This window comes from Podarcis vaucheri (assembly GCF_965113315.1).
Source record: "Podarcis vaucheri genome assembly, chromosome: 4".
Lineage (NCBI taxonomy): Eukaryota > Metazoa > Chordata > Lepidosauria > Squamata > Lacertidae > Podarcis > Podarcis vaucheri.
The window spans coordinates 103,252,930-103,280,894 of record NC_138762.1 but is presented as its reverse complement, the minus strand read 5'-3'; the positions used below and the strand labels follow the sequence as shown (position 1 = coordinate 103,280,894).

At 44.0% G+C, this 27,965-nt stretch overlaps 1 protein-coding gene across 2 annotated transcripts in view; it reads right to left on the bottom strand.

The window, feature by feature from the left end:
* The window catches only part of TBC1D4 (TBC1 domain family member 4), a 106,338-nt gene that overhangs the window by 63,600 nt on the left and 14,773 nt on the right, over positions 1 to 27,965 (bottom strand). For both annotated transcript variants that reach the window (XM_082221374.1, XM_082221375.1), the window contains exon 2: positions 209 to 805. In XM_082221374.1, the coding sequence (XP_082077500.1) occupies positions 209 to 805 (597 nt within the window). The remainder of the gene's footprint in view (positions 1 to 208; positions 806 to 27,965) is intronic.

Sequence of the window (27,965 nt, the reverse complement as noted above, 5' to 3'; positions counted from 1 at the left end):
GTTCTGTTGGAAGCCGCCCAGAGTGGGTATAAATAATAAATTGTTGTTGTTTGTTAGTGATCAGATTCCAAGCATGTTTGTAGAAAAGGACTCCAGCTTAAAGATATGAAGTAAAGATACAGTAGTATGTAAATTTGTCTACCTCAATCCATTCCCATTCACTCCACACTCCCGGCCGCGAATATTCTGGATCACACACAGATCATACCTGAAACAGCATTGTCCTGTTCTTTTCGGAGTCAGAAGGCTGGACGTGGCTTGGGGCACTTGCGTGACGTCTCCGGGATTGTGTTTTCAAATTATTGTCATGAACCTTCCTTTGCATGACACCCGTAACGCTGCTGCACCGGGATCGGAACTCCTGCTGCTCATCAAACCCTGAATCCTCCAAAATGCGCTCGGGGAAAGAGACGCGGGAGCTGGCCAAGCTGGCCAGGTTGGGCTGGCTTCCAACTATGAACATCCCGGGGCTACCACCGTTTAGGCCGTCCACCTCCTCAAATGGACTGTCTAAGGGAGAAGAGGGAAGTTCTCCATCGCACTCCATAAGATCCGTGATAGATTCCGCATTCCTCTGCTCGCTCAAGAGTTTCAGGCGCTGACGCTCATGCAGGTTGAACTTTTCGATGCAGTCGTCAATGAGGCTGGAAGGCGCCTTTTTGTGTGCCACCATCACTTTGCCACAGTACAGAACCTCAAATTTTTGAGAGTTGTAGAAGGCATCTTCGCTGTCTTTGTTAGGCTTGGCGTCCTCTTTCAGGGCTGCTTTGCAAACCTGTCTTATGCTGCTGATGACATCTGGAACCTTTAGAAAAGGAGAAAGAGAATCATCATTAACAAAATGAAAACAGAAAGAAAACGGAGAACTTTTTAACAAAAAGAGAGGTGCTTCCTTTAGGAGAAGGGTGCAGTCTCTGGAATGGAGGTTTGCCTTACACTAAGGTTACCAGATTTTTTTCAATGAATCCGGGGACACTTTCCAACTTCCTACTAAATAGATGGATTTTGTCAGGGGGCTGATTTGTAAATCTGGGGACTGTCCCCACACTTGCCTTGGATGGGTGTCCAGAAAAAGGGATAACTCAGTCCTTAGACAGAAGTAAGATCTTATGGAAGATTCAAACAATCTTTCTACAAAATGATCTGACCACCTTTTCTGGACTGGAGAGCAAGAGGTTTAGGGACTGTATGCTCTCCTTGTTTTTGCATGGATTTTAAACGGAATTCAGATATGCCTCTATAGTTATCAGTTGCTCCGTGCATTCATGAACAGGACACACTGAAAAATCCGGGGACAATGACATCTACTAGAGAAGTATTTGCCAGTACTGCAAGCTTAGAGAAGAGGGTTAAGAGCACAAATTTCCTAACTGTGGTCCATGGACCACTAGAACTCCACAAACTTCATTCTGGTAGTTTACATTGATTACAATTGTATTTGACTGCTTCTTTTATTTCTTATATTACATTTTATTGATTTGCAATTTGAATTCGATGGAATGCAAACTGAAATACAATAAACTACAGTAAAAGAAATGAAAGAAGTAATAAAATATAATTAAAAACCATACAGCACCTAGCAGAGCACATTACAATTGCTACAAGAGGCAGAAAAATGGCTAACTGGTTGGAAAAGAACAGTTTAACCAATTCTACCAACACTTCTAATCACAAGTGTTCAAGCCCTAGAATCCTCAGAAACCACATTCTCCATCATGACTATTAAGCATAAAAAGCAAAGTAAAATTTGTGCAACAATTTCAAATTTCAAAGACTTGAGTATGGATAAGAAATTTGCTCATTATAAAGGTGACTTTCTACTTGAACTTCAACATCAGCTTGATCTCACAGGTTTAGAAAAAACACAACCCAATAGTTCATTTACCGTATTTTTCGCCCTATAGGATGCACCGTCCCATAAGACGCACCTAGTTTTTTGGGGGGGAAATAAAGGGGAAAAAATTATTTCCCCCCCAGGCACGGGGCTGGGGCAGCCCGAGCTTCCCCCGACCCCAGCCCCCAAACAGGCAGCTCTCTGCGAGCCGTGGGAGCCCAGTGGTGGCTCCCACTGCTTGAGGAGAGATCCGCGAAGCCTGGACGTGCTGAGATCAGCGCGCACAGGCTTCGGGATGCCGGCAACTCTCCCCAAGCAGCGGGAACGTTCCCGCTGCTTGCGGAGAGATCCGTGAAGCCTGGACGCGCTGAGATCAGCGCGCGCAGGCTTCGGGATGCCGGCAACTCTCCCCAAGCAGCGGGAACGTTCCCGCTGCTTGCGGAGAGATCCGCGAAGCCTGGACGCGCTGAGATCAGCGCGCGCAGGCTTCGGGATGCCGGCAACTCTCCCCAAGCAGCGGGAACGTTCCCGCTGCTTGCGGAGAGATCCGCGAAGCCTGGATGCGCTGAGATCAGCGCGCGCAGGCTTCGGGATGCCGGCAACTCTCCCCAAGCAGCGGGAACGTTCCCGCTGCTTGCGGAGAGATCCGCGAAGCCTGGACGCGCTGAGATCAGCGCGCGCAGGCTTCGGGATGCCGGCAACTCTCCCCAAGCAGCGGGAACGTTCCCGCTGCTTGGGGAGAGGTCCGCGAAGCCTGGACGCGCTGAGATCAGCGTGCGCAGGCTTCGGGATGCCGGCAACTCTCCCCAAGCAGCGGGAACGTTCCCGCTGCTTGAGGAGAGGTCCGCGAAGCCTGGAGAGCGAGAGGGGTCGGTGCGCACCTACCGCTCTCGCTCTCCAGGCTTCAGCGAAAGCCTGCATTCGCCCCATAAGACGCACCCACATTTCCCCTTCATTTTTGGAGGGGGAAAAGTGCGTCTTATAGGGCGAAAAATACGGTATTTACTTTGAGCATTGACCTATCAAAGGAAAATATGGCATGCTCCCGTAGTATAAAAATTCTCCATTTGGAGTTTGAATACATACAATTTTTGGAGAATTCAAGCGACCATGGTAGTTGGTGGTGGGAATGAACAAGGTAGGGCAGCCAATTTTCATTTGATGGGATATGCTTTACAGCAGCACAAAACCACCACTGGATGCAAGCTTATGTTGACCACCATATCCATTTTGGATACAGAAAATGGGAAATACATAGTAATACAATACTTCAAGTCAAGAAGCCTGTGAATATTATTAGTTCTGCCACACATCTCACATATAAAAAGCTGAAGCTATTCTGTTAGTAAATTTCCCCCGAAAAATGAAATGCTATACACATAACACACTAGCTGCATGAATGTTTTCTTTATGAATTTTTTAGGTAAGTGCTTTAAGATTTAGTAAGCTAGAAGCTTCTCCTATTCCATATGTAACAAAGTAGTACCTTGTTATTAGCATTTTAGCAGAACAGTGAAGGCATTCTCAAAGTTCTACAGAACTCCAGAAACAGAAAGAGGACTGTATTTAGAAAGACTTTCTTCCCCTGCAAGAAAAAAAAAGTCTCTTTTGCTACAGAATTGGCAGCTATTTCACGGCATTTCCTTAGACACTCTGTTCACAGCAACAGTTGCATGGTTTTTCAAGGAACAGTCATTACAGATTCAAAAGCAGAGTGTTTCCTGATATTTAAAACACAGGAAGCACATATGCTGTCAAGCATTTAACCCTCTACAGGCTCTTTTAGTTGCATTCTTAAAACTATATAATTAAAACTAAACTAAAGGAGTCTGATTCACATAAGCAGACTAAAGTTTAAGTATTTTGCAGGTATAAACATGGATGGGTTGTAAACTATGGGTAATATATTGTATCATGCACACAGATGTTTAAAATTCCCCTTGAATTGTTCACATGTGAGCATCTCTTAAATACATAAACCCAAGTGTTATTACTTTATTTTTGTTTACACTCAAGTAAACACTGGAGAATGGTGCTAACTGATGCAAAGAGCCCTCACTTCAGATTACATGATTTTATAAACATTAACTCAAACTTCAGCTTAAAAGCATTATCCAACCATGACTCTGCTTCCAAGATCAAAGTGGAAAGTCTGCCATCTACTCTTTAAGTGTTATTATATTGATCATAAAGATGCACATAAAGTAGATAAAACATATTCTTATTTCTGTGAGCAAGCATAAACAAGCTTTGTATCTAAAGGAGCAGGTTTATTGATTGCTCAAGACTGCAGTTGCCAAGGGATGTATTACTTTGCTCTATGAAGGGACAGGTGCAATTTATAAGATTTTGAATTCAAAGCTATTGGGGCACAGAGCTTCTTTAGCAGCCTCTATTTATTGAGAGCACAACCTGTAGGAGATAGCAGGCTGGAGAGAGAGAGAAGCAAAAAACCAATGGTATTGATACATCAGGTTTGGACCAAATGGATTTTTGGTACGACATCAGCTTTGCTTAGGAGACCGGGGAAAAAAGAGTAAGAAAGATCCATAGATAAAGGCTCTTCCTTTTGCTAGGGCAAACTTGACTCACTTGGATGATGTAGACATGAGGGGAATCTTTCTGTCGGGATTCAAGCCTGCCTTCAGGAGAAACTGGCCACTCTCCAGGCACCCGGCTTAAATCACCAGTTGACCTCCCTGTCTGCATTCCTGGCAAGATCCAGGCAAGGTCGCGATCGGTGATCCTCCTCATGCGTGAGAAGAACACACCACTCTTTCCTGCCCCCCCAGGGGCAGGGGAAAGAGATAGACAGAAACGTATTTACATGCCTTTCTTTCTGTCTTTGCAGCGTTACAGAGAAACACGTCTGCTCTCTTCAAACTCCAACAGCAGAGAGACAAACTCCTCCTGTACTTCCTGTACAGCTCATATTACACTGTGAGCTAATTCCGGTGCTTTGCACTGTGAAAAGACTGTCCCTTTGTTTCCCACGGAACAGTTCCAACATTCCCATTATGTTTTGCTTCTAAGCTAGCAGCAGCTCGCGGCCGCATTGCTCCTTTTCCGTAACACTTTCCACTGGCTTCCCAGCAGTCTCCTTGGCCAAGCTGATCTCAAAAGAGAGGGGCAGTTGCTGGAGGGACGCAAACCAAGAAGCAGGAATTACAACAGACACATGCAGACCAACTGCAAATTGTGAACAGAGAAGCAACACTCAAACATGGCGGAAGCGTTCTGAACATACATTCATGACCCAGAGCACATACATTCTTGACCTTGTATGTTCAGTGCAGAGAGTGCAAGTTCCATCAATTTATGCCAAATTTCCAATCACATCCATTCCTATTTATAGGGGTTGGGGTGGCAGCAAACAATTATTCTCCATTGGCTCTCCTTAACCTCTCATCAGCTTTAGCTAGAGTAAATCACTATTGTCTTGCTTACAGCATCTTGTGTTGAACCTTCCTGCCCCATTACATGAGCACTGGGGTTTGTCCTGATCTGTGTACAAAACACTCAACAACTTTATTCTGTCAATCCCTTTGCACGCCAAAGTGTTTCGAAGCAATTTACGTAACAGAACCAGAAACAACAACAACAAAATACCCCTTAAAACCAAATAAAAAAGAGCAGTGAAAGAGGACCTAAAGTGCTCATCCAAAATATATATATGAAAGGAATGATATACATAAACATGGAAGAAAAAAGGAGAGAAATATAAACAAACATTAAAAGGAAGGAGAAGGTGGAAAGGGGGCAATATTACAAAACTCTCCTGCAATTTTATTCTAACTTGCCTGCCAACATTACAAGTGAAGCAGATAATATAACTCATAGTCAGTCTGGGACTTGTTGCAGCTTTGATGGATTTCCACCCTTCATTCTTCCTATCAAAGGATGGAATCCAGATGGAAATGACTATCAATATGGCATCGTTGTAACTCCAACTGCAACGTTGATGAACAATACTATGCCAACCTGAAGGAATGAGATCATTGCAACCAACTAAATCTTGCTGTCAGATACTGCCATAATAACCATCCTCGCATATACGGTATTTCTTGCACCAAATCAAATCCTAGCTTTTTATTTATTTATTGCACCTGTGGCAAGTATTTTCAAGTTTACTTCAGCAACATAAAGCCCTAACTCTCGATGAAGTACTAAACCACTCCAGGATGGACCACATCTGACAGCGGCTGAGTACAGTGGTACCTCAGGTTACATATGCTTTGGGTTACATACACTTCAGGTTACAGACTCTGCTAACCCAGAAATAGTGCTTCAGGTTAAGAACAGAAATCGTGCTCTGGCGGCACGGTGGCATCAGGAGGCCCCATTAGCTAAAGTGGTGCTTCAGGTTAAGAACAGTTTCAGGTTAAGAACGGACCTCCGGAACGAATTAAGTACTTAACGCGAGGTGTTGTTGTTTAGTCGTTTAGTCGTGTCCGACTCTTCGTGACCCCCTGGACCAGAGCACGCCAGGCACTCCTGTCTTTCACTGCCTCCCGCAGTTTGGTCAAACTCATGTTTGTAGCTTCGAGAACACCGTCCAACCATCTCGTCCTCTGTCGTCCCCTTCTCCTTGTGCCCTCCATCTTTCCCAACATCAGGGTCTTTTCCAGGGAGTCTTCTCTTCTCATGAGGTAGCCAAAGTATTGGAGCCTCAGCTTCACAATGTGTCCTTCCAGTGAGCACTCAGGGCTGATTTCCTTCAGAATGGAGAGGTTTGATCTTCTTGCAGTCCATGGGACTCTCAAGAGTCTCCTCCAGCACCATAATTCAAAAGCATCAATTCTTCGGCAGTCAGCCTTCTTTATGGTCCAGCTCTCACTTCCATACATCACTACTGGGAAAACCATGGCTTTAACTATACGGACCTTTGCTGGCAAGGTGATGTCTCTGCTTTTTAATATGCTGTCTAGGTTTGCCATCGCCCTTCTCCCAAGGAGCAGGCGTCTTTTAATTTCGTGACTGCTGTCACCATCTGCAGTGATCATGGAGCCCAAGAAAGTAAAATCTCTCACTGCCTCTATTTCTTCCCCTAACACGAGGCACCACTGTACTTTTTAAAAAAATAAAATTCCTGCGCATACTAATTCAGTGTCAGGGAAAAGGGATTTAGCCTAGCCTTCCTCCTGACATGCTTAATAACCACGTGCAGGGAATTGCTCCAGAGGTAGTTTTATGGGGTGCAGTGTAGTTTTAGTGGGGTGGATATACTGTGGATAATAAGAATAATATTAACTTGCATGCACCTCTCCCAGGCGCATCAGACTGAACCTCCAGGCAAGCAGGCTCTTTTCAAGATATGTCAGAACAGGTGAGCAACATATACTGGGAAGTGAAATATCTCCACAGCAGGAATCTAGGTCAGAGATAGGAATTGCCATGCCTGTATTTATTCAGTTAAGCTTCAATAAATATCTGGAATCATGTGAAACACAGAAACACCCACAAACGCATTACAGTACAAGTATATACAATTACATAAGGATATCACCCCCAACCTCCAGATCTTTCTTGAAGTGTGAATGTTTGTGGCACCATGTGCAAAGGTCCCGTCCCCATGTAGCCTCATCCTGATAAATAGCAAGTTTATCCTTCATCATTAACAAATGAACTACACATCTCTAGCACAGATTCTCTATCAGCCGTTATTCTCCACAAAACCACATTCCAGAATGTCTATGCTGAAAACATTTCTGCTTCTGTTTAGGAGGAAAGTAGGCCAGCCTTAGCTTTTGCAATCAATATTACTTCTCATTTTCTGAGCTCTGCATCTATATTTGAAAACTTAATGTTCCACTACCACATCAACACAGACTTCCTCCCTCGTAATGATCTTTTGAAGAGGCTGCTGTATTACAACACACAACCCTGAACACCTGCTAGAAATCCATTAAAATTATACTTGTGTTGGCAGCAATTATTGAAGACAAGACGTAAGAAGTAAAGGCAGAAGAACTTCATGCCCAAAATATAACTGAGTGACGAAGCATAACCCTCACGAAACCAAGATGTCCAACACATTTGCTTCCTTTATGGGCATATAACTTCTTTTGCTTCCACACCAACCCCTGATATTGTCATCCTGTTCACTCATTTTTAAAGAGGACTCCACAAAAACACAACTGGTGCATTTTAGGCTTCAGCCTAATAGAGGTAAAGGTAGATTTCTTCATCTTAAGTTCAATAAACAAGCAGGCCAGAGTTAAGACACACACAAGCCCTCCAGGCGAGCGCAGTCCCTGGCACAGTTTCCTGTTTATTTCAGCTTTATTTCCGAACCCAGTCCTAGCAATATGAAAGCTACTCTTGAACCGTTGGGCAAAGCATTTCTGTTTACCTAGCAATTTGTGTCTGACGTACTTTAAAACGCTGCCCTCTGCATAACCCAAAGTAGGAATGTGGGCATAGCCGTCTACAGAGTTAGGTCTGCAAGAACTTGTCTTGCACACATTTTAATCAAGGTGATTTTATCTGTGGCCTTGAAAGACTGGCTGTTCTGGCTCGTCTCCAGATTTTTTAAAAAATACAGGTATGTGCAGTCGAGCTTCAATTAATGGATACTACAGGAATACAGGTTGTTTCCAGTTCCGAGAGGTTCCTGCCTCCAAAAGGTTTTTCCTGCATAAACCCCCTGGGAGCTCGTGGTGTCCTTCAGTGAACCCCAAATTTTTCCACCAACTGCTGCCTCAAGCAATTCAATTGTGAGGTGTGGCCACTGACCAATTGAAGAAGGTTTACTAACTATATGGAACAATCACTTCCCAGCTGAAGAATGATCAGGAATCTCATACATTTAAGCCCCACCAGAGCATAACTTAGGCCCATTCAGTTCCACAGAGATGCATTTTCAGGAAAAGTAGAAAAGGTTTTGCAGAGAAACTAGCATGTAGGGACTGGGGATAGTAAGTTCACATTTAAAGACAAACCTAGCAGATTTGCACTTTCCAAAAAAATAATAATTGTGAACTGAAGCACAGTCACATCTTTATAAATATGCACTGCTCTGAATTTTGCAATGCAGTTCTCCAGTCGCGTAATATGTACGAAAAGGCATATACTTGGGCAGTGGTATCCGGCATCGCGCCCTCCAGATGTATGGGACTACAAATCCCATCATCCCCAATCAGTGGTCAAGCTGGCTGGGGGTGATAGGAGTTGTAGTCCACGACAGCCACCATGTCGGGTATCCTTGCATGAGTGTACATAAGATTGCATATATTGGTGAAATGTGAAAAATCACAAGAAAATGCATTATATTAGGAAAACGGCATTCTAAAAATGACTCTATCAAGAAAAACAACAAATAATGTGTTTGTCAGGAGAAATTCACACTGAAAGGCACGAGTTTGCATCAGGTTTTTAATTTTCTAAGGCAGATTTCCTGTAGTAATGCTTAGAGCTGATTTTAAGATTGAGAAATTGGGAGTGGCTGGGGCAACCCAGTCAGATGGGCGAGGTAAAAATAAACATTTTTTTAAAATTAAATTATTAAAGGGACTCCAAGCAGGGCTTGAAGTCAGAAGTGGTACACACTGGGCATGGGTTTATTATCATGGTGAAAACCAGGCCAAGTACTTGCTCTCTACACTACCTGGATCAGAGATGGGTACTCTCTTCCATTTGCAGGATTGGGCCTGATCCAAAACCTCACTAAGAACTTTAGTGAACTGAGTGCTCCCAAAGAAACAGGAGGGTCCTTAAGAAAATAAAAAAGATAATTCTGCAAGTGAAAAAATGCATTTTACCAACAGCCCGTGTAGCACTTACAGAAGGTATTATGAAGAAATCATTATCACAGTTGCATGCTGCAATTTAAGTCAGAACCAAACACCACAGCAAAACAGCCTCTCTCTCTCTCTCTCTCTCTCTCTCTCTCTGTGTGTGTGTGAGAGAGAGAGAGACATCTCCATGCTGCAAGGTGTCACTGCTCATCACTTATAAGAACAGGAAACTAGTCAAGACATATTATTAAAGGTTAAGGGACCCCTGACCATTAGGTCCAGTTGTGGCCGACTCTGGGGTTGCGGCACTCATCTCGCTTTATTGGCCAAGGGAGCTGGCGTACAGCTTCCGGGTCATGTGGCCAGCATGACTAAGCCGCTTCTGGCGAACCAGAGCAGCGCACGGAAACGCCGTTTACCTTCCCGCCAGAGCGGTACCTATTTATCTACTTGCACTTTGACATGCTTTTGAACTGCTAGGTTGGCAGGAGCAGGGACCGAGCAACGGGAGTTCACCCCGTCGCGGGGATTCGAACCGCTGACCTTCTGATCGGCAAGTCCTAGGTTCTGTGTTTAACCCACAGTGCCACCCGCGTCCCTTTTATTATTAGAGTAAGACAGAACAAAAGAGACATAAAGCTGCTGTTTTCTGCTGCAGCTATATAGTGGTACCTTGGTTCTCAAACGTAATCCGTTCCGGAAGTCCGTTCCAAAATCAAAGCGTTCCAAAGCCAAGGTGCACTTTCCCATATAAAGTAATGCAACATGGATTAATCTGATCCAGACTTTAAAAAAAACCCCTAAAACAGCAATTTAATATGAATATTATTATCTGACGAGACAATTAATCCATAAAATGAAAGCAATAAACAATGGACTGCAGTCACACAATCAATCAATCAATCAGTAGCTGAACTGGGTTCCACACAGTCACAAAAACAACAACAAAAGAGCCGCAAAAAAACAACAACAACGCAAAATAAATAGCAAAGACAGACAGACCTCAGCATAACACTCAAAACGGAAGCGTAAGACTCAAAACGGAGCATGTTCGGCTTCTGAAAACAGTTCGCAAACTGGAACACTTACTTCCAGGTTTGCAGTGTTTGGGTTCCAAGTTGTTTGAGTACCAAGGCGTTTGAGAACCAAGGGACCACTGTACATCCCAAAAGGTCTAATTCAAGCATTAGTGAGCAGTGAATCAGAGGTGTGTGTTTTTCTGCTGCTCATTTTTTCGTGGCAATTATCCTCAAACATGAATCTTCCAAGTTTGCACATTTATGGAACAGTGAAACCTTCTCCTCCTTTTTGCATCCATGTAACACGTGTTGCACATTTGATAAGTTAATGTTTTCAAGCTTTGTGAGGCTTGAAGAGGAAAGAACCTAAATCGGAACATGGAACTGACTAAAACGACCAGCGGCACCTATTGCTCCGCTGCCTAATACTGTCTGAAAGCAAGAGAACTATTCTGAGTGCCTAATAGGGTTCAAGGCTTGAATTTGGCCATTATTATTATTTTTTTATTTTGGTCCTCTTTGCCACTGAACAAACTGCTTTAAGAACCAAGGCAAGTTTTGAAGGCATTTGCAAAATGGGATTGCAGGTTACTGTGAAAAAACAATGCAAAATCCTACTGCGCATGTCAAAGCTCTTGGGCACACCTAATGCAACTGTTTGGATCCCAGCTATCACATTTAATCCATCTTGCAAATATACAAAGCACCCAGCTTCATAACTTATGAAGCCAACTTTCAACCAAGTTACTCATACAATTCCCACATCAAGATGATTTGGTTCTTGGCCTCAAATGCCTGCATCCAGCAGGATAATTAATCTGATTTATTGCTCTTCAGAGTCTTAACATTTTCTCCTACTAACAAGAACTGAACTATATAAGGTTAATTAGTTTTCCCATCAACAGCCTTTTAACTTTCATCAATCACTTCCCCCTTTTTTTAAAAGCAACATCACTTCTGGGAAAAGAACTGTAAAAGACAACAACTTCTAGGGCAAAAGGCAACGGAATCCTGACATTTTTGAATGACCAAGCGGAAAACTGACCGTTAAACTCTGAAGGCCAAAGATTCCTCAAGTATTTTTTTTGTCAGAACAGAAACCAGGATATAAGTTTCGTTGCTTGTGCACAACATTTCAGAATAACACATCCCACTTCAACACTTGCTGCTATGCTTAAACAATCGCCCAGATTTTGCTTTTGAAACACCCTGCTCTCAACCAGGGCTGTACAAAAAACCAATGACATCTAGTTTCAATTTTATTCAATAGCAATCTGATAGGGTAGAACTGGGGCTTTTTTTCTGACCGGGACTCAGTTTTGGCACCTCTCAGGTGGGTGCCATTACCATTATAAGAGAACAAGGGTTTGTTCCGGCCCCTCTTTTTTCTAGAAAAATAGCAATTGATAGAACTATTTCCTTAAGCACAGCTTTTTTTCAGTCTTGTTTGGTGCCATTGCTTCTACTGGTGGTAGATATGATATCATGAGTTTTCAACACAAAGTGCTGAATTAATCACAGAGTGATTTCAGCCAAACGGGGAATCACACAAATGTATAATTAAATTTACATGGATTACATCACGGAGGCGAATGAAGTCAATTGAGCGAAAGGGAAAGGGGAAGATCAAAATGTTCCTTTCCTTAGCAAGGAATATAAAAACACACACCAGTTATTTCTTTCTTTCACACATCGTTACAGCATTAACAAGGAATATATTAAACATAAGCAAAATAAGCTGTTAACGCCACCAAAAAAACTTACCAAAAGGATAAATCTAGTAAGTCAGAAAAACGTCAAGCTATAAAAAGACACATCTATTGTCATATACAGTACTTTGTCATCATGAAGTCCTTAAAACGACAATGTCTTCTCCGTAATTCCTGCATTAACAATCTAATATTAAACTTGGCCTTCATTCAGAAGTGTGTTTCAAAGCAGTTTCAAGAGAAACTACTTGAAAACACACTTCAAAGCAGTGTTAGAAACTCAGATATAGAAGCTAATCGCCAAATGGCACCTTAAACTTTGGTTACGGTTGCCACAAAGGAATGTCTAGGTGGCATTGTTGTAATCATGAAATTTATTCTTATTACAGTGGTACCTTGGTTTTTGAACATCTTGGAAGCTGGATGTTTTGGTTTTCAAACACCAAAAACCCAGAAGTAAATGCTTCCATTTTCCAATGTGCCTTGGAAGTCGAACGGCTTTTGCTGCATGTACCTGTTATTTTTTCCAGTTTTCTGCAGGCCGCCCTTTGCACCTCGGTTTTCAAACGTTTCGGAATTCAAACGGTCTTCTGGAACTGATTACGTTCAAAAACCAAGGTACCACTGTATTATTATTATTTTCAGTTTTACAACACATTAAAACATCAAGTAAAACAATCCAGAATAAAACAAATTCAAGCTTCAAGGAAAATATTTCAGATGGAGTCAGTCACAGCCTCTTAACCTCCCTGACAGGGTCATTGTAGGGAGAAACTGAGGAGGGGATGAACCATGTAGTTCTTGGAGGAAAAGTTGGGATTTAAATGCAAAAAAATGAGCTCTTCTGCTTAAGAAAGCTGGAGGGGCCAGCCAGGTAGAGATCTCATTGCAATCTTGGCATCCAGAGATCTCCATGTGGGTGAAACTGGACCGGCACCAGTTGTAAAACAGGCCTAATGCCTGGGGAATTTCTAGCACTGGCTGAGAGACATCGCCTTTGAAATGCACTTCCAGGAAGTTTCTCTTGAAACCACTAGGAAACGCTCTTCAACGTGAAGGCTGCACCTATACCTGCCTCCCACCCGATGTCTTATGCGATGTCAAGGATGCGGTATGGAGCCACGGTTGGGAAGAAACAGACTCACAGGTCAAACGGGGACGTCTGCTGGGCCAACGTACGCCTGCGGGTTGTGGCTTCCTCACCCTTGTACAAAAGAGATGTTTTGATAATTATATCCCACCATTTTCAGTAAAGCTTAAGAACTTATTAGTACCTTTCCTTCAGGTCACCCCAATGTCAGTGCTGAGGAGCCGCTATTTTGCCACACGTCAAAACGAGTTATTCTTGGAAATTAACATATTGCAAGAAACTGCACTGTAAACACTGAAGTCCGTTCATTCCCCGAAGAAAAGGGTTCCTTCCCAAGTAAAGTTACGAGGCTTAATAAACCAACAGCGTTTTGCAATTATGCGGTCTACTTTCCTTCCTCATCTGGACCACAAGCAATAAAACACTCAGGTTTACATAATAACTGAATGTATATTTTCATATATGGCAGTAAAATGGAAGAGGAGAAGACGAGGATAAAACCGATCTGACCAGCTTTGGACTGCGGCTACAGCAAAGTGTCAACGTTTATTTCAGAACATTCTCATCTGCATCAAAGTAGTATTATTTAGTTTAGACGGGGTGAACTATTTATTTTCAAGAAAATTGGTCCTTGCAGAGAATGGACGCTCTATCAAGTACACAGGGCTTGTGTTAAATTTGTGGAAATCATTGGTCTTTAACAGCAGCCTGGTGTACAGAATTAAGCAAACAAAACTTTTTATTAGTACTTTGGTCTTGATCGAAGAGCTACTTGAGACACTCCTCAGCTTTACCTAACGTCCACCATATTGAATAGATGGTCTCCAGTTTACAGAGGGAAGTGCTTCTATTAATTCTCTCGAGTCCCGTAAGTGGTCCATGCTGCATACGATTGGGAGTGGGGTAGGGGTGGAGAACAGGAGGTTGCTTGAGAAGAAGTCATCCCAAACCTCCTGAGGCAGGCAGAGTTCCTTGGCACACTCCCTGGATCCTGGCATTTGCCCATGCCAGGAATAACAAAGTGTTGCAGCAGCTCAAGACTAAGCAAGTGTATTATGGGCTGCAATCCACTGCCTTAGGTGTGTGCCAAGAAAAACATCAGCTTCTTTATTTCTAGAACAGTTTTGATGGATCTTCAAGATTGTAGGGGCGTTGGCTTAGGTGGGTCAGTCCTCTCACATTGATGGGACAGAGAGTATCCATATTGATTGCAGATTTTTTATTTTAAAGAAATCACATTTGTGAAATAAAGAAACCAGCAAGGCCAAGCAATTCAACATATCGTTTCGTAATGTTACATGCCCACTACTAAACACAAACAAAAACAGGTTCAAACCAAGATGTATCCAAGATTCGGTCAGCGTGGGTGACCCATTCCAGATCCACTAGAGGGAAATAAGTATAGCAAAGTGAATAGTTTAATATGCTTTAAGAGTCACGATTACTTTCAGTAGAGGCCATTTCTAGTCTCTGTTCAAACCAAGAACCACAGGGCCTATCCGCTGAGGAAGTCCGACTTAGTAACTTTAGAAACTTTTGACAATTTTAAAGTCTGCTACAGAAGTGGCCTGGGATACTGAAATGCTCCCCTACTGCTTTCAAATATTTTCAGTGCCTGATTTATGCCATGGTATATTTGTTAAGCTTTGACCTCAAATCTGTTTTCGTTAGGGGGAAAAATATCCAGTCTGCTCTGTCTGAAGCCACCCAACTGATTATACTAAAGTTTCTTAAGGCGAGCCTCCTCAAGATTGGGGGGGGGGACTCTGCCCCTTCCTCACATACTTTGGGGGGTATAAGCTGCCCTCAGTCCCACAGAGTTGGTGCGTATGGTGCCAATCTGCTTCTACCCAAGTCTTCCCATCTGCTTCAAGTCTTCCCAATCTGCTTCTCCTCCTCTTCCAACTGTGGCTGCTAAACCATGTCTGGTCATAGATCCTGATGGAACCAAGGGTGCCATGACAGTAATTACACAATACACAATCTCACCACTGATTTACCTACTTGCAGCTACACACTAGGTTTCTTTCCTTCATCTACACACCCCTTATCAATTTCAGCTTGGTCCTTGGATGAAACATCAACATAAGACTTATTATACGCACAGAATTCCATTGAACTCAAGAGGTCTGCAGAGGCTTTAACTACTTACAAAACTTAGACCTTTTGCATGAAGGGGTTATTGCCAGGGTACAGAACACATAATTCAAGGAGTGCCCGTCAGGGTGGCATACAGATTCCAATTAGTGCTACAGCTATAGAACAAACACTGGGCTACACAGCAGACTTGAACATGCTGCCTGCAACGATAAGGCATAAAATCCATTAACACTTGCACATTACCCTAGAGTAATGCTACTGACGTGAAAGTGTCAGCAGAAGCCCATTAAGCTGCCTGTATTCACATTTCTTCCCTTCCCCAGTAACTAAACAGGGAGAAGAATGATGAACAGCTACTGCATGCTTTGATAAATCCTAGATCTCTGGCGCTTGGAGACTTGGTGGCTTGCAAAATCTTGTTTACCATATTAGTAAATGTTTGAAGATTGAAGTTTAGAACAGCTCAAGGCATATTCAGAGGAAGATTTTCATTGAGAAGCCTCGGATAGGACCAAGAGCACCAGATAAAGTTCTGCAAGGCACAGCTTTGTTACAGATCTTCCCCCTACAACACGTCCCTCCCACAGGTCATGCAATGTGATAGACAGCCCCAACAAGCCACGGCAATGCACTGAATAAACTGAGTGTGCACTTCAAAGTATGGTTAGCAGACGTCCCCAGATTTACAAATCTGTTCCCAGACAAAACCAATCCCTGGAATGTCCCTGGATTTATATTTTAAGTGTTATAGATGTAGATTTATTAGTAGGGAATGAATGTTGTGTGATTGGTTCAACGGCACAAGACACATCATACGGGGACTTCCAGCGAGGCAAAATGGCGGGCGCCACGGCAGCGAGCCGCTCCTGAAGCTAGCTAGAGACAACTGCGCTACCAGGCTGATTCCGGGCTGCTGAGACTGCTGGCACCACTGCTGAGGGGAAACTGGGGGTGCCTGGTGCGTCAACTGGGGGAACCACTGGCAACCCCCCGCGCAACCCAAATTGAGCCGGGAGTGAGAGCACCCAGCCGACTGCCCAGCGGCACTCCAGCGCCAGGAAAACCCTGGAGCCGACTCAGGGAGAAGGAGGAGTGGAGAAGGAGAAGGAAGAGAGAGAAAGAGGAAGGAGAAAAAAGAGGGGAGCCCTGACCTTGCTGCACCACTGCCGCCAAGGAGGTAGGAGAGGCAGGAGAGCACCGGAAGGCAAGGACACGTGGCCGAGCCCAGGCCCGACCCAAGCCTGCTCCACAGCAGCTAGTGCTCCAAGAGAGCAGGCTGGGGCCCAGAGGAAGGCCACGCAACAGAGGAGACCACGGAAGAGAAGATATTACTACTTCTTTTTTTAATAATTTTTCCTCTCTTTTTTTTAAAAAAAAGTGTTCCCAGATTCTTTGGAAAAAAATCTGGTAACCTGACTTCAAACACTTCCTAGAATCCAAAGCAAGATGTGCAAGCTTCGTCCCGGGGGCCAGGTTCCTCGCGAGACAAGTTTATATACGAAGGGTTCCCCAAAAGTTTCTGAAGCCAGCACCGCTCCAAAAAAGAGCACCATATAGAAGGGATGGCTAAATTTAAATGTTTTTCCTTTACCTGCCATTAACAGGGGTCGTAACAGCATTAAACATGGCACTTGCAATGACACCAACTCCAATTGTAAGAAAGATGCAGTTATGTACTCTCAGAGTGAGAAAGAGTTGCCATTGAAGCAGCTATATTTCTATCACTAAAAAGGAAGAAACTAATCGTTGCAAAACTTGCTTTGATTTCACCCATTTACTCAAGGAAAACAGAAAAGCTTAGGTTTATTTTATTTCCTTTCAGGTTTGTTCATACTAATGTTACTGAAAAGCCAGTACTAGTTAAATATTGCCAGAATTAAGACCCAAACCTTGACATTACTCCCAATCACATAAAAGAAAACGTACAAGGCCCCTTTTCTGTATTTATTACAAACAAGGATATCTAACCACAAGTTTCCAGAAATGTGGAAAGTTGCATTTGGCTCTTTAAATGTGCCCTCGGTTAGACTTCCTTATGATAAATCATTCCAAGGCTGCAGAAAAAGAACCAGAGCTATGGAAACTTATTTTAGCTAAACATTTTATTCTGTATCTGGTTACAAACTGAAATACAGCACAAGCTTCCATGGTAAAAAAAAGCCAGAAAGCAAAGTATGTTGTATCTGAAGTAGAGTAAGGCAGAACACATTCTCAGAGTTGCTATTTCAAGGATACTACTATAGGGTGGAGACTACAAACAGAAAAAGTATTTAAACCATATGGGAAGTTTTCTAGTTTAGCTCTTAAGCAGCAAGATGACAGAAGCAATTAAGCTACCCAACATACAGGGGTGGCCAAATGATTCAGTAAACAAGGCCAGCTGCTCAAGTGCTTCTGCAAGCAATGAGATGTCCAGAAATCAGCAGGTCAACATTTTTTCTGTACGGAATGAAACATCATCACCAAATAATTTCTGCACATCAAGCTGTTGTTGAAGTCACAGCCACAAATAACGGAAAGAATCAGCTAATTCTATTAACCCGCTCCAACTCTGGCAGCTCAGCCTTACACATGTTGAATCAAAAGAAACTCCTAATGAGTTCAGCAGGACTTACTCGCAAGTATGTGTGCAGAGGACTGCATTTTCTTTTTCAGCAAATGAAGTTGACTACATCCTAAACAGAACCAAACACGCACATAAACCACTGAATTCTTAACCTGACTTGCAGGCGTTCCATGATTAATCACCATTTTATTTTATTTTTGCTTCAAATATATGGCAGAGCAGCTTTGCTGTAAAGTTGGACAGTGTATTTCCACCTTTTAAAAACAGACCCTAGATTGATTTTCCCCTCCCAAAATACACAGTCTATCCAGGGCTACAATACTGCACATCGTATCCTGCCTGGATCCTTGAAATACAGAAACCCTCTGTTCTTCGCACTATTGTTTCTACATGCCAATCATTGACTTAATTAGTACTGCCAAGAGAAAGTTAATTCTTAATCCCAATGGGCCCATTAAATCCCATTACATCACCATGACTTTCAGTTGTCCCTCAAAGCAAGGTTGATCCTACACAGTCTGCAAGCTATCACATCTTTCCTCCCTGTTTTTGCACCACTGCGTATCCACTTGCTTTATCAGTTCAAGCCCTACGAGATGTGCACTCCAAATTGTGGGGTATCATTCACCACTAAAAGTATCTTTTACATAACACCGGTCTTGAAAGACCTACATTGGCTCCCAGTGTGTTTCCAAGCACAATTCAAAGTGTTGGTGCTGACCTTTAAAGCCCTAAACAGCCTCGATCCAGGATACCTGAAGGAGTGTCTCCACCCCCATCGTTCTACCCGGACACTGAGGTCCAGCTCCAAGGGCCTTCTGGCGGTTCCCTCACTGCGAGAAGCCAAGTTACAGGGAAGTAGGCAGAGGGCCTTCTCGGTAGTGGCACCCGCCCTGTGGAACGCCTTCCCACTAGATGTCAAAGAGAACAACAACTACCAGACTTTTAGAAGACATCTGAAGGCAGCCCTGTTTAGGAAAGCTTTTAATGTTTCATAGACTACTGTATTTTAATATTTTGTTGGAAGCTGCCCAGAGTGGCTAGGGAAGCCCAGACAGATGGGCGGGGTATAAATAATAAATAAATAATACATTATTATTATTATTATTATTATTATTAAATCTAAAAACAACCACCACCACCAAACTAGCTCAGAACAAAAGACTAAATTATAGAGACGTAAGTTCAAATCCTTACTCACTCAAGTTAAGGTTGGAAGAAATCCAGTTTCTGAAACAGGAGGGCACCTGCATGCAGAACGAAGGGCGTGCCTCTTAGAAAACACTTTTTTATTGCGAACATTTTTGTTAACAAAACAAATAACAATACACTAGATATACATGAACAGCTACATCAGGCAATGTCATCAAAAGACGTGCATACTTTGTCCAAGAGCATTTCTGACTGTTCCATGTGTGGACATGCCTTCCACGTAGTCTCATGATATGGACATTTTTATTGGCATCCTGCTTTATTTTGCAACGGCATGGCTCTTTTCAAAAAGCTCAGAAGCAGCAGGCGTACGTAATTCGTACTCTAGTATGTAAGTCACTTGAGAAAGACCAGGTGGAAGAGTGTAATGGAAGCTGATTTATGTACAGAGATGTCATCAGAGGGACATAATTCAATCGCGGAGGGGAGTACCATTTCAAACATTTCGCAAGGACTACCAAGAAGGAATACCAATGGCAAAGATCTGGGTCAAGCGATCAGGGAAGCAGATAGGCCAACCAATGGATTTTACAAACACTGGGCCTAGACCAGGGTTTCCCAAACTTGGGTCTCCAGCTGTTGTTGGACTACAACTCCCATCATCCCTAGCTGGCAGGACCAGTGGTCAGGGGATCTTTGACCCTCCAGATGCTGAACTACAACTCCCAACAGCCCCAACAAGCATGGCCAATGGCTAGGAATGATAGAGTTTGTATTTCGGCAACATTAAGAGAGCCAAGGGTTGGTTCCCCACATCTGATCTACAGGGAGAGGGGGAATCTAGGCTGGCCACACGGAAAAGAAGGCAAGATGTAATTGTCGTGATGTAGCAGGAACCCCCCCACCCCAATCATTCTGTTTGTACAAACTTCACACACACTCACACTCACACACTACAAACGCCACATTTCTGTTATAAATTCATAGAAAATCAACCATACATCAGATTTGCACTGTTCCATTTTTATTTTACTCCATATGACAAGGACTATCAAAGGGGGGTGGCTTGGTTCTGGTCAGCCATAATCCCTTCACCATCCCAGCACATCCACAGGAGCCCTACCCAGTTGCTATGTCAACCCTGATGATCCCAGACAGAAGACAATCAGGATCACAAAGAACTTGCATATGGGAGTGGATTCAGCATGGACTGAAACAAAGGGCAATGATCAGATCTTCCCTCTGGGGGCAGGAAACTGCCAACTCCCCTTTGTCTCCTGGAAGTGACTCATGGGCAGGGGGAAAGGAAGAACCAGCCAGGTGACAGGACACTCAGGTTACCACCACAACTCCTCCCTCAACCCCTCCTTTCTGTAATGTATGTATGATGTTTCTGGGGGTGGGCTTGACCTAGAGGAGGGAAATTTCAAAAGTTTTTATAAGGTCTTGCACACCATCTTTCTGGGTCTTTCCTCTCTCCTGCGAGTGAGGGGAACACCCTGTTGCAACAGTTCAATAAAGGCCAAGCCTACAGGCTGCTGTTTTGCTCCAAGTTATCCTGGTTGGTGTCTTTGTTTTTGTCCAAGGGAGCCCTCGGATTTTTCCGATAACAGTGAGAAGTAAGGTAAAGGTAAAGGGACCCCTGACCATTAGGTCCAGTCGTGACCGACTCTGGGGTTGCGGCACTCATCTCGCTTTAACGGCCGAGGGAGCCGGCATACAGCTTCCGGGTCATATGGCCAGCATGACGAAGCCGCTTCTGGCGAACCAGAGCAGCACACGGAAATGCTGTTTACCTTCCCGCCAGAGCGGTACCTATTTATCTACTTGCACTTTGACATGCTTTCGAACTGCTAGGTTGGCAGGAGCAGGGACTGAGCAACGGGAGCTCACCCTGTCGCGGGGATTCGAACCACTGACCTTCTGATCGGCAAGTCCTAGGCCCTGTGGTGATATGTTGATACAGACACTTAAAAGGGACACACAAATGGAATAACATCTAGTGCTGAGCTGCGGACTCTGTTTTCAGCAAGCTAACTCATGCATGCCCATTTCTAATTAAAGCAAATAGGCTACTTGGAAGTCTGCATTTCTGGCCTACTTTTTTTAAAAAAGAACAAGTATTAGGGTGATAGAGCTGGGGTGTCGAGTGTCAGCTCATCTTGTGGCTCTAAATAGGACTTTAAGCAGCAGCAGCAGCAGCAGCAGCAGCAGCAACTAAAGATAGGCACAGTTGCAGTATAAATATCATCAATGGAATTATTTTACCAGAGTCATCTTGCAGGCTGGGGCGAACGTGTTGATGTAAGAGTTGTTTTGGAAAAGAAAATTCAGGTCACTCCGACATTTACACTTAGGGGTGTAGCATTCACTTGATTCGCTGGTTAATCAATTAAGGCTTGGATCCAATGCACATTTACCTAGGAGTAAGCCCTCTTGGATTTTGGAATAAATATATTTGTAAGGCTGCTACTTGACAAAAATCCAATTGTCCTGATTATTTGAGTTGCTGATTACTATATAAATAAATCATTCTGCTTATATAAACTGAAGGTGGCAAGTACCATCTTTTTCCTCTCTCCTTCCACACAAAAGGTTGGTCAGATGCAAAGGGAGAAAGCATATATGCACTTTTCGTAGCTGCTTGACAAACTGCAACTGCTCAAATTCTTGCTTCTACACCATTATTAACGCGGGTGGCGCTGTGGGCTAAAGCCTCAGCGCCTAGGGCTTGCCGATCGAAAGGTCGGCGGTTCGAATCCCCGCGGCGGGGTGCGCTCCCGCTGCTCGGTCCCAGCGCCTGCCCACCTAGCAGTTCGAAAGCACCCCCGGGGGCAAGTAGATAAATAGGTACCGCTTACCAGCGGGAAGGTAAACGGCGTTCCGTGTGCGGCTCTGGCTCGCCAGAGCAGCGTTGTCACGCTGGCCACGTGACCCGGAAGTGTCTGCGGACAGCGCTGGCCCCCGGCCAATAGATGTGAGATGGGCGCACAAACCCCAGAGTCTGTCAAGACTGGCCCGTTCGGGCAGGGGTACCTTTACCTTTACTTTACACCATTATTAAAGCTGCAGGAGCTTTTTCCTCCATTGCAACTGGTTATCCTCCACAAAGAAGGAATGCTTTTTCTGATAATGCCTGTTATAGCAACGTGCAAATAAAAATAAAGATTATTTTTCTTGCTGCAAAAATTCTGTTTTTACTTATATGTATTCAAACTGACCGATTAACGCACTAAAAATTGCACAATGTAATCCTCTGCACTCGGACCTGGGAATGAGCCCAATTAAACTCAATGGAGTTTACTTCCAAGTAGACATCCATAGGATTGCGCTGCACCTCTTCTGTAACAAGCTAGCAACTCTATTTATTTCCTAATATAAAAAGCCGTGTAATGGAAAATATTTAACATGAGGGTTTGAGAAATCGTTCAGAAATTTGGAATAATTAAAAAGTTATTTTGATTATCAACGGTGTTTGTTTTTTGCCTCTAGCTCTCATGCCGTGTGCCAGGGAAATCTGGGATTCCTCCGTGAGATCAATAGTGGCAGGGGAGCATTGCTGAAAGGCATCTTGGCCACAGTTCCTGATCTCACTTTGCAACATAAAGCCCCAGGCGAGTGCTGAGAAACAGGCTTGGGCAATGCTCTCCATGAGCAAAGAGCACATGGACCAGAATATTCTGAAATGTGCAGAGTCCTGGAGGCAGCACACAGAGGTTTTTCATAAGATGAGACACTGTGGGAATGGCTCCCTGAAGGTGGAGAGCTAGAAAATGATGGACTACAGTGGTACCTCGGGTTACCCTATTTTTCGCCCTATAGGACGCACTGGTCCATAGGACGCACCTAGATGGGGGGGGGGAATAAAGGGAAAAAAATTATTTTCCCCCCCAGGCGCGGGGCTGGGGCAGGGGAAGCCCGAGCTTCCCCCTCCCCCAGCCCCCAGAACGGGACCCAGAGCGATGCTGAAGTTGCATGCAGCTTTGGCATCACTCTGGGAGCTTGCAGGGCTGGAGGAGGGGGAAGCCCTCAGCCAGCCTTCTAACCAAGTCTAACCGAGTTTGCGGGGCTGGCGACAGGGAGGAGCAGGCTTCTCCCCCCCGCCAGCCTTCTAGCCAAGTCGGGGGACAGCGGGAAAGGCACGCTGCGCCTCCCGCTGTCCCCCGAGCTTGTGGGGCTGGCGGTGGGGCTCTCCTGAAGCCTGGAGAGCGAGAGGGGTCGGTGCGCACCAACCCCTCTCGCTCTCCAGGCTTCAGTGAAAGCCTGCATTCGCCCCATAGGACGCACCCACATTTCCCCTTCATTTTTGGAGGGGAAAAAGTGTGTCCTATAGGGTGAAAAATACAGTAAGTACTTAATTCATTCCTAACCTGAAACTGTTCTTAACCTGAAGTACCACTTTAGCTAATGGGGCCTCCTGCTGCTGCTGAGCCGCCAGAGCACGATTTCTGTTCTCATCCTGAAGCAAAGTTCTTAACGTGATTCTGGGTTGGCGGAGTCTGTAACTTGAAGTGTATGTAACCTGAAGCGTATGTAACCTGAAGTACCACTGTACTCCAATGTTAAACACTAATTAAACAACTTCTTCTTCTTCTTCTTCTTCTTCTTCTTCTTCTTCTTACAGTGGTACCTCGGTTTCTGAACATCTTGGAAGCTCAATGTTTCATTTTTGAACACCGAAAACCCGGAAGTAAATGCTTCCGTTTTCAAACGCACCTCAGAAGTCAAACGGCTTCTGCGCGTGTACAGTCATACCTCATGTTACGTTTGCTTCATGTTACGTTCTTTCAGGTTACGTCCTGCGGCGACCCGGAAGTACCGGAAAGGGTTACTTCCGGGTTTTGCCACCCGCGCAGACGCACAAAATGACATCACGTGCATGTACAGAAGCGGCAAATTGCAACCTGCATGTGCGCAGATGCGCTGCTGCAGGTTGCGCTCTTTTCATGTTGCGAACGGGCCTCTGGAACGGATCCCGTTCGCAACCAGAGGTACCACTGTACTTTTTTTTTTCAGTTTTCTGCAGACTGCCCTTTGCACCTTGGTTTTCGAACGTTTCGGAAGTCGAACGGTCTTCCAGAACAGATTACGTTCAAAAACCGGGGTACCACTCTATTGTTATTTATACTCCATCCATCCGTCTGGGTTTCCCCAGCCATTCCGGGTGGCTTCCAGCAAAATATAAAAACATGATAAAGCGTCAAACATTAAAAACTTCCCAATACCTTGCAGGGTGTATAACAGAAAAGGGAGAATTAGACTGCAATCCTATGCACATTTACCTAGGAACAAGCTGACAGGGCTTACTTTGAGGACACAAGAATACACGATAATTTGCAAGATGAATCTGTACATTTTTACTGAAAAGCGAGTTGTCGCTTAAATCTTTGTTGTTAATTATATTTGATTAATAACTAATTCATGCCACAGAAGTTGCAGGTATTTGGAATAAATCTAGGAAGCATCTTATTTAAGGCAGAACCAGGTGCAGTGTCCCTAAATTTGGTTCCTCCTTTCTCCCCGCAGCTGCTGGCGAGCTTTAAAGTTATGCATTGGCATTTAGATTCAAGCTTGAAACGCACTAATATCTGTTTTATTGGAGCCACCATCGCTTCTAGGATTGGACTAACTCCTTTTGGAATTGTTTCTTCTGCGTCCAGAGCTGGTTTTGGAAGAAGAGTATACCGCAGTCCATGTGTATCTTGTATTTTGAAGCTGTTTCCCCCAAACCAGCTTTGAGCTGAATTCAGGGGGGGAACGAGCCAGCTATTATTTAACCCAGTAATGTGTACATGGCTTAAGTGTCTGCACATGTGCAATATTTGAATCTTGCCGTTTAAAGTAAACTTGCAAACAAGTCTGCAAAGCAATGTTTACAAGAATCTCATTAAATAAAGGCTGTGCAATTCTGGTTTTTCTCTTGAGCACACAGTTTGGCATGTTTGAATATTTTTTATCTTGAGCATTGCAGTCATAACAGCCAACTCCAAGGCTTGAAAAACACTTAGTATAAGTAACAACAACAACAATAACAACAACAACAACAACAACAACAACAACAACAAAAATTTATTATTTATACCCCACCCATCTGGCTGGGTTTCCCCAGCCACTCTGGGCGGCTTCCAACAAAACACTAAAATACAATTACCTATTAAACATTAAAAGCTTCCCGAAACAGGGCTGCCTTCAGATGTCTTCTAAAAGTCTGGTAGTTGTTTTTCTCTTTGACATCTGGTGGGAGGGCATTCCACAGGGAAGGCGCCACTACCGAGAAGGCCCTCTGCCTGGTTCCCTGTAACTTGGTTTCTCGCAGTGAGGGAACCGCCAGAAGGCCCTCGGCGCTGGACCTCAGTGTCCGGGCAGAACAACGATGGTGGAGACGCTCCTTCAGGTATACTGGGCTGAGGCCGTTTAGGGCTTTAAAGGTCAGCACCAACACTTTGAATTGTGCTCGGAAACATACTGGGACCCAGTGTAGGTCTTACAAGACTGGTGTTATATGGTCTCGGCAGCCGCTTCCAGTCACCAGTCTAGCTGCCGCATTCTAGATTAGTTGTAGTTTCTGGGTCACCTTCAAATGTAGCCCCACATAGAGCGCATTGCAGTAGTCCAAGCAAGAGATAACTAGAGCATGCACCACTCTGGCGAGACAGTCCACAGGCAGGTAGGGTCTCAGCCTGCATACCTGATGGAGTTGGTAAACGGCTGCCCTGGACACAGAATTGACCTGCGCCTCCATAGACAGGTGTGAGTCCAGAATGACTCCCAGTCTGCGCACCTGGTCCTTCAGGGGCACAGTTACCCCATTCAGGACCCAGTGTAGGTCTTACAAGACTGGTGTTATATGGTCTCGGCAGCCGCTTCCAGTCACCAGTCTAGCTGCCGCATTCTGGATTAGTGTGTAGTTTCTGGGTCACCTTCAAAGGTTGCCCCGCATAGAGCGCATTGCAGTAGTCCAAGTGAGAGATAACTAGACCATGCACCACTCTGGCGAGACAGTCTGCGGGCAGGTAGAGTCTCAGCCTACGTACTTTGATAATCAATCAAGGAATCAATCAAATTATTTTTTTTTTATGCAAGTCAGGGAAAAGGGACATGAGGATATCTGGAAAGCAATGTCCTGCTTTTACCCAGGTGGGTTACCCCTGTGATACTTAGAGCAGAAGCAACAACTTGCTAGTGTCCAGAGGCTTTCTACGCTAGAGTTATTTATACAAGAACTTTAATCCTGCCCTTCTATCATGCAAATATTACTCAGGGAAGCTTACAATAGTTAAGATCACAATTTCAAAGCAAAACAGCAACAATAAGTAGAGAGAAGCATAACATAAAAACAGTGGGTAAAAGGTAGATTATAAAACTATCCCCCCAAAAGCTTTCTCTAACAGGTGCTGGAGACACAGGTAGGACCACCCCCACCCTAATAATAATAATAACCCCATCCTAATAATACTAATACTAATAAAGGGAAGACAACACAAGTTTTCGTCGGTTTTAGTGTCTCTTAGGCAGATCTATGATTAAAATTTCCTGGACGTAGCTGGGATTCGGCCGTCGCAAACAGTATCTGGGTAGAATTTGCTGAAGTGTCCGGGAAAATCCGGCAACCCATGTTGGAAGTGCAGGTTTTGGGCAAATTTCCTTAAAAATAGCTCAAAAACTTCCATTTTTAAAAGAGATTTTGCAATGAAATCCCAACAGCTTTGCCCAAAAAAAGCTCAGCAACTTTTTTTTGGTCCAGATTTTCACTTTTTGAAATGTGACAAACCTACTACCATGGCTTCTCTTACTTTCCATGCTGTGCAGTTGGCAGTAAAGAGGTCTCTCTTCCCATGGTAGAGTGTGGACCAGAAATAGGCAAGCAACTGCTGGATTAATGGTCCAATTGGGCAATAAGGTGGCCTCTGTTTTCCACAAATATAGGCTCCCTAACCAGTGCCTGTGGGGAAGCAATATCCACTACATAAAGTATTATTAATATTATTATTACTTATTAAATTTTTATACAGCCCGATAACCACAGGTCTCGGGGCCGTTTGCAACATAAAAATCACAATATAAAAATCACAAAATACATAATAAAAACAAGAGTAACCCATTATTCCCCCCCCAAAAAAACCCCCACATGTTTTAAAAGGGCATTGGATTGGCCATGATGCTTTTTCAAGTCTCAAAAACAGCAAGGTTACACTTTGCCACATGGGATGCATTCATCCCTGCCATTTCTGAGAGGAAAGAGTCTTTTACTGACCTTGCGGGAACTCCCGTGACAAACAGCAACATACAGAGAACAGCTGCTGTTTCAAGGCTGCAATTGCGCCCATGCTTTAATTCAATCAAATGATATTTTTGGCATAGCAAAGTTGCAAAGGGGAAGGGAAAAAAAACCACACCTCACCCTGCTTATTTTTACCTAGCATTTGGTACTACCAAAAGTGACATAATTGTCCTCTAGTCCAAAATTATCCTTTTGAAAAGCCCTTCCTGTCTTGTAATGCCAACTGTATTAAAAGAAATTACTCGTGTGTGTGTGTGTGTGTGGAGTTTGGAGGGTGGAGTCCCAACTGCACAGGCTCCCAGATTACTGTCTGAAAAACAGAGCGCTACATACCTACAAAATATAGAAAGTGATGATTTCTGCTCCGAAGGCCTTCTGGTGGTTCCTTCACTGCAGGAAGTTAAGTTACAGGGAACCAGGGAGAGGGCCTTCTTGGTGGTGGCACCCTCCCTGTGGAACGCCCTCCCATCAGATGTCA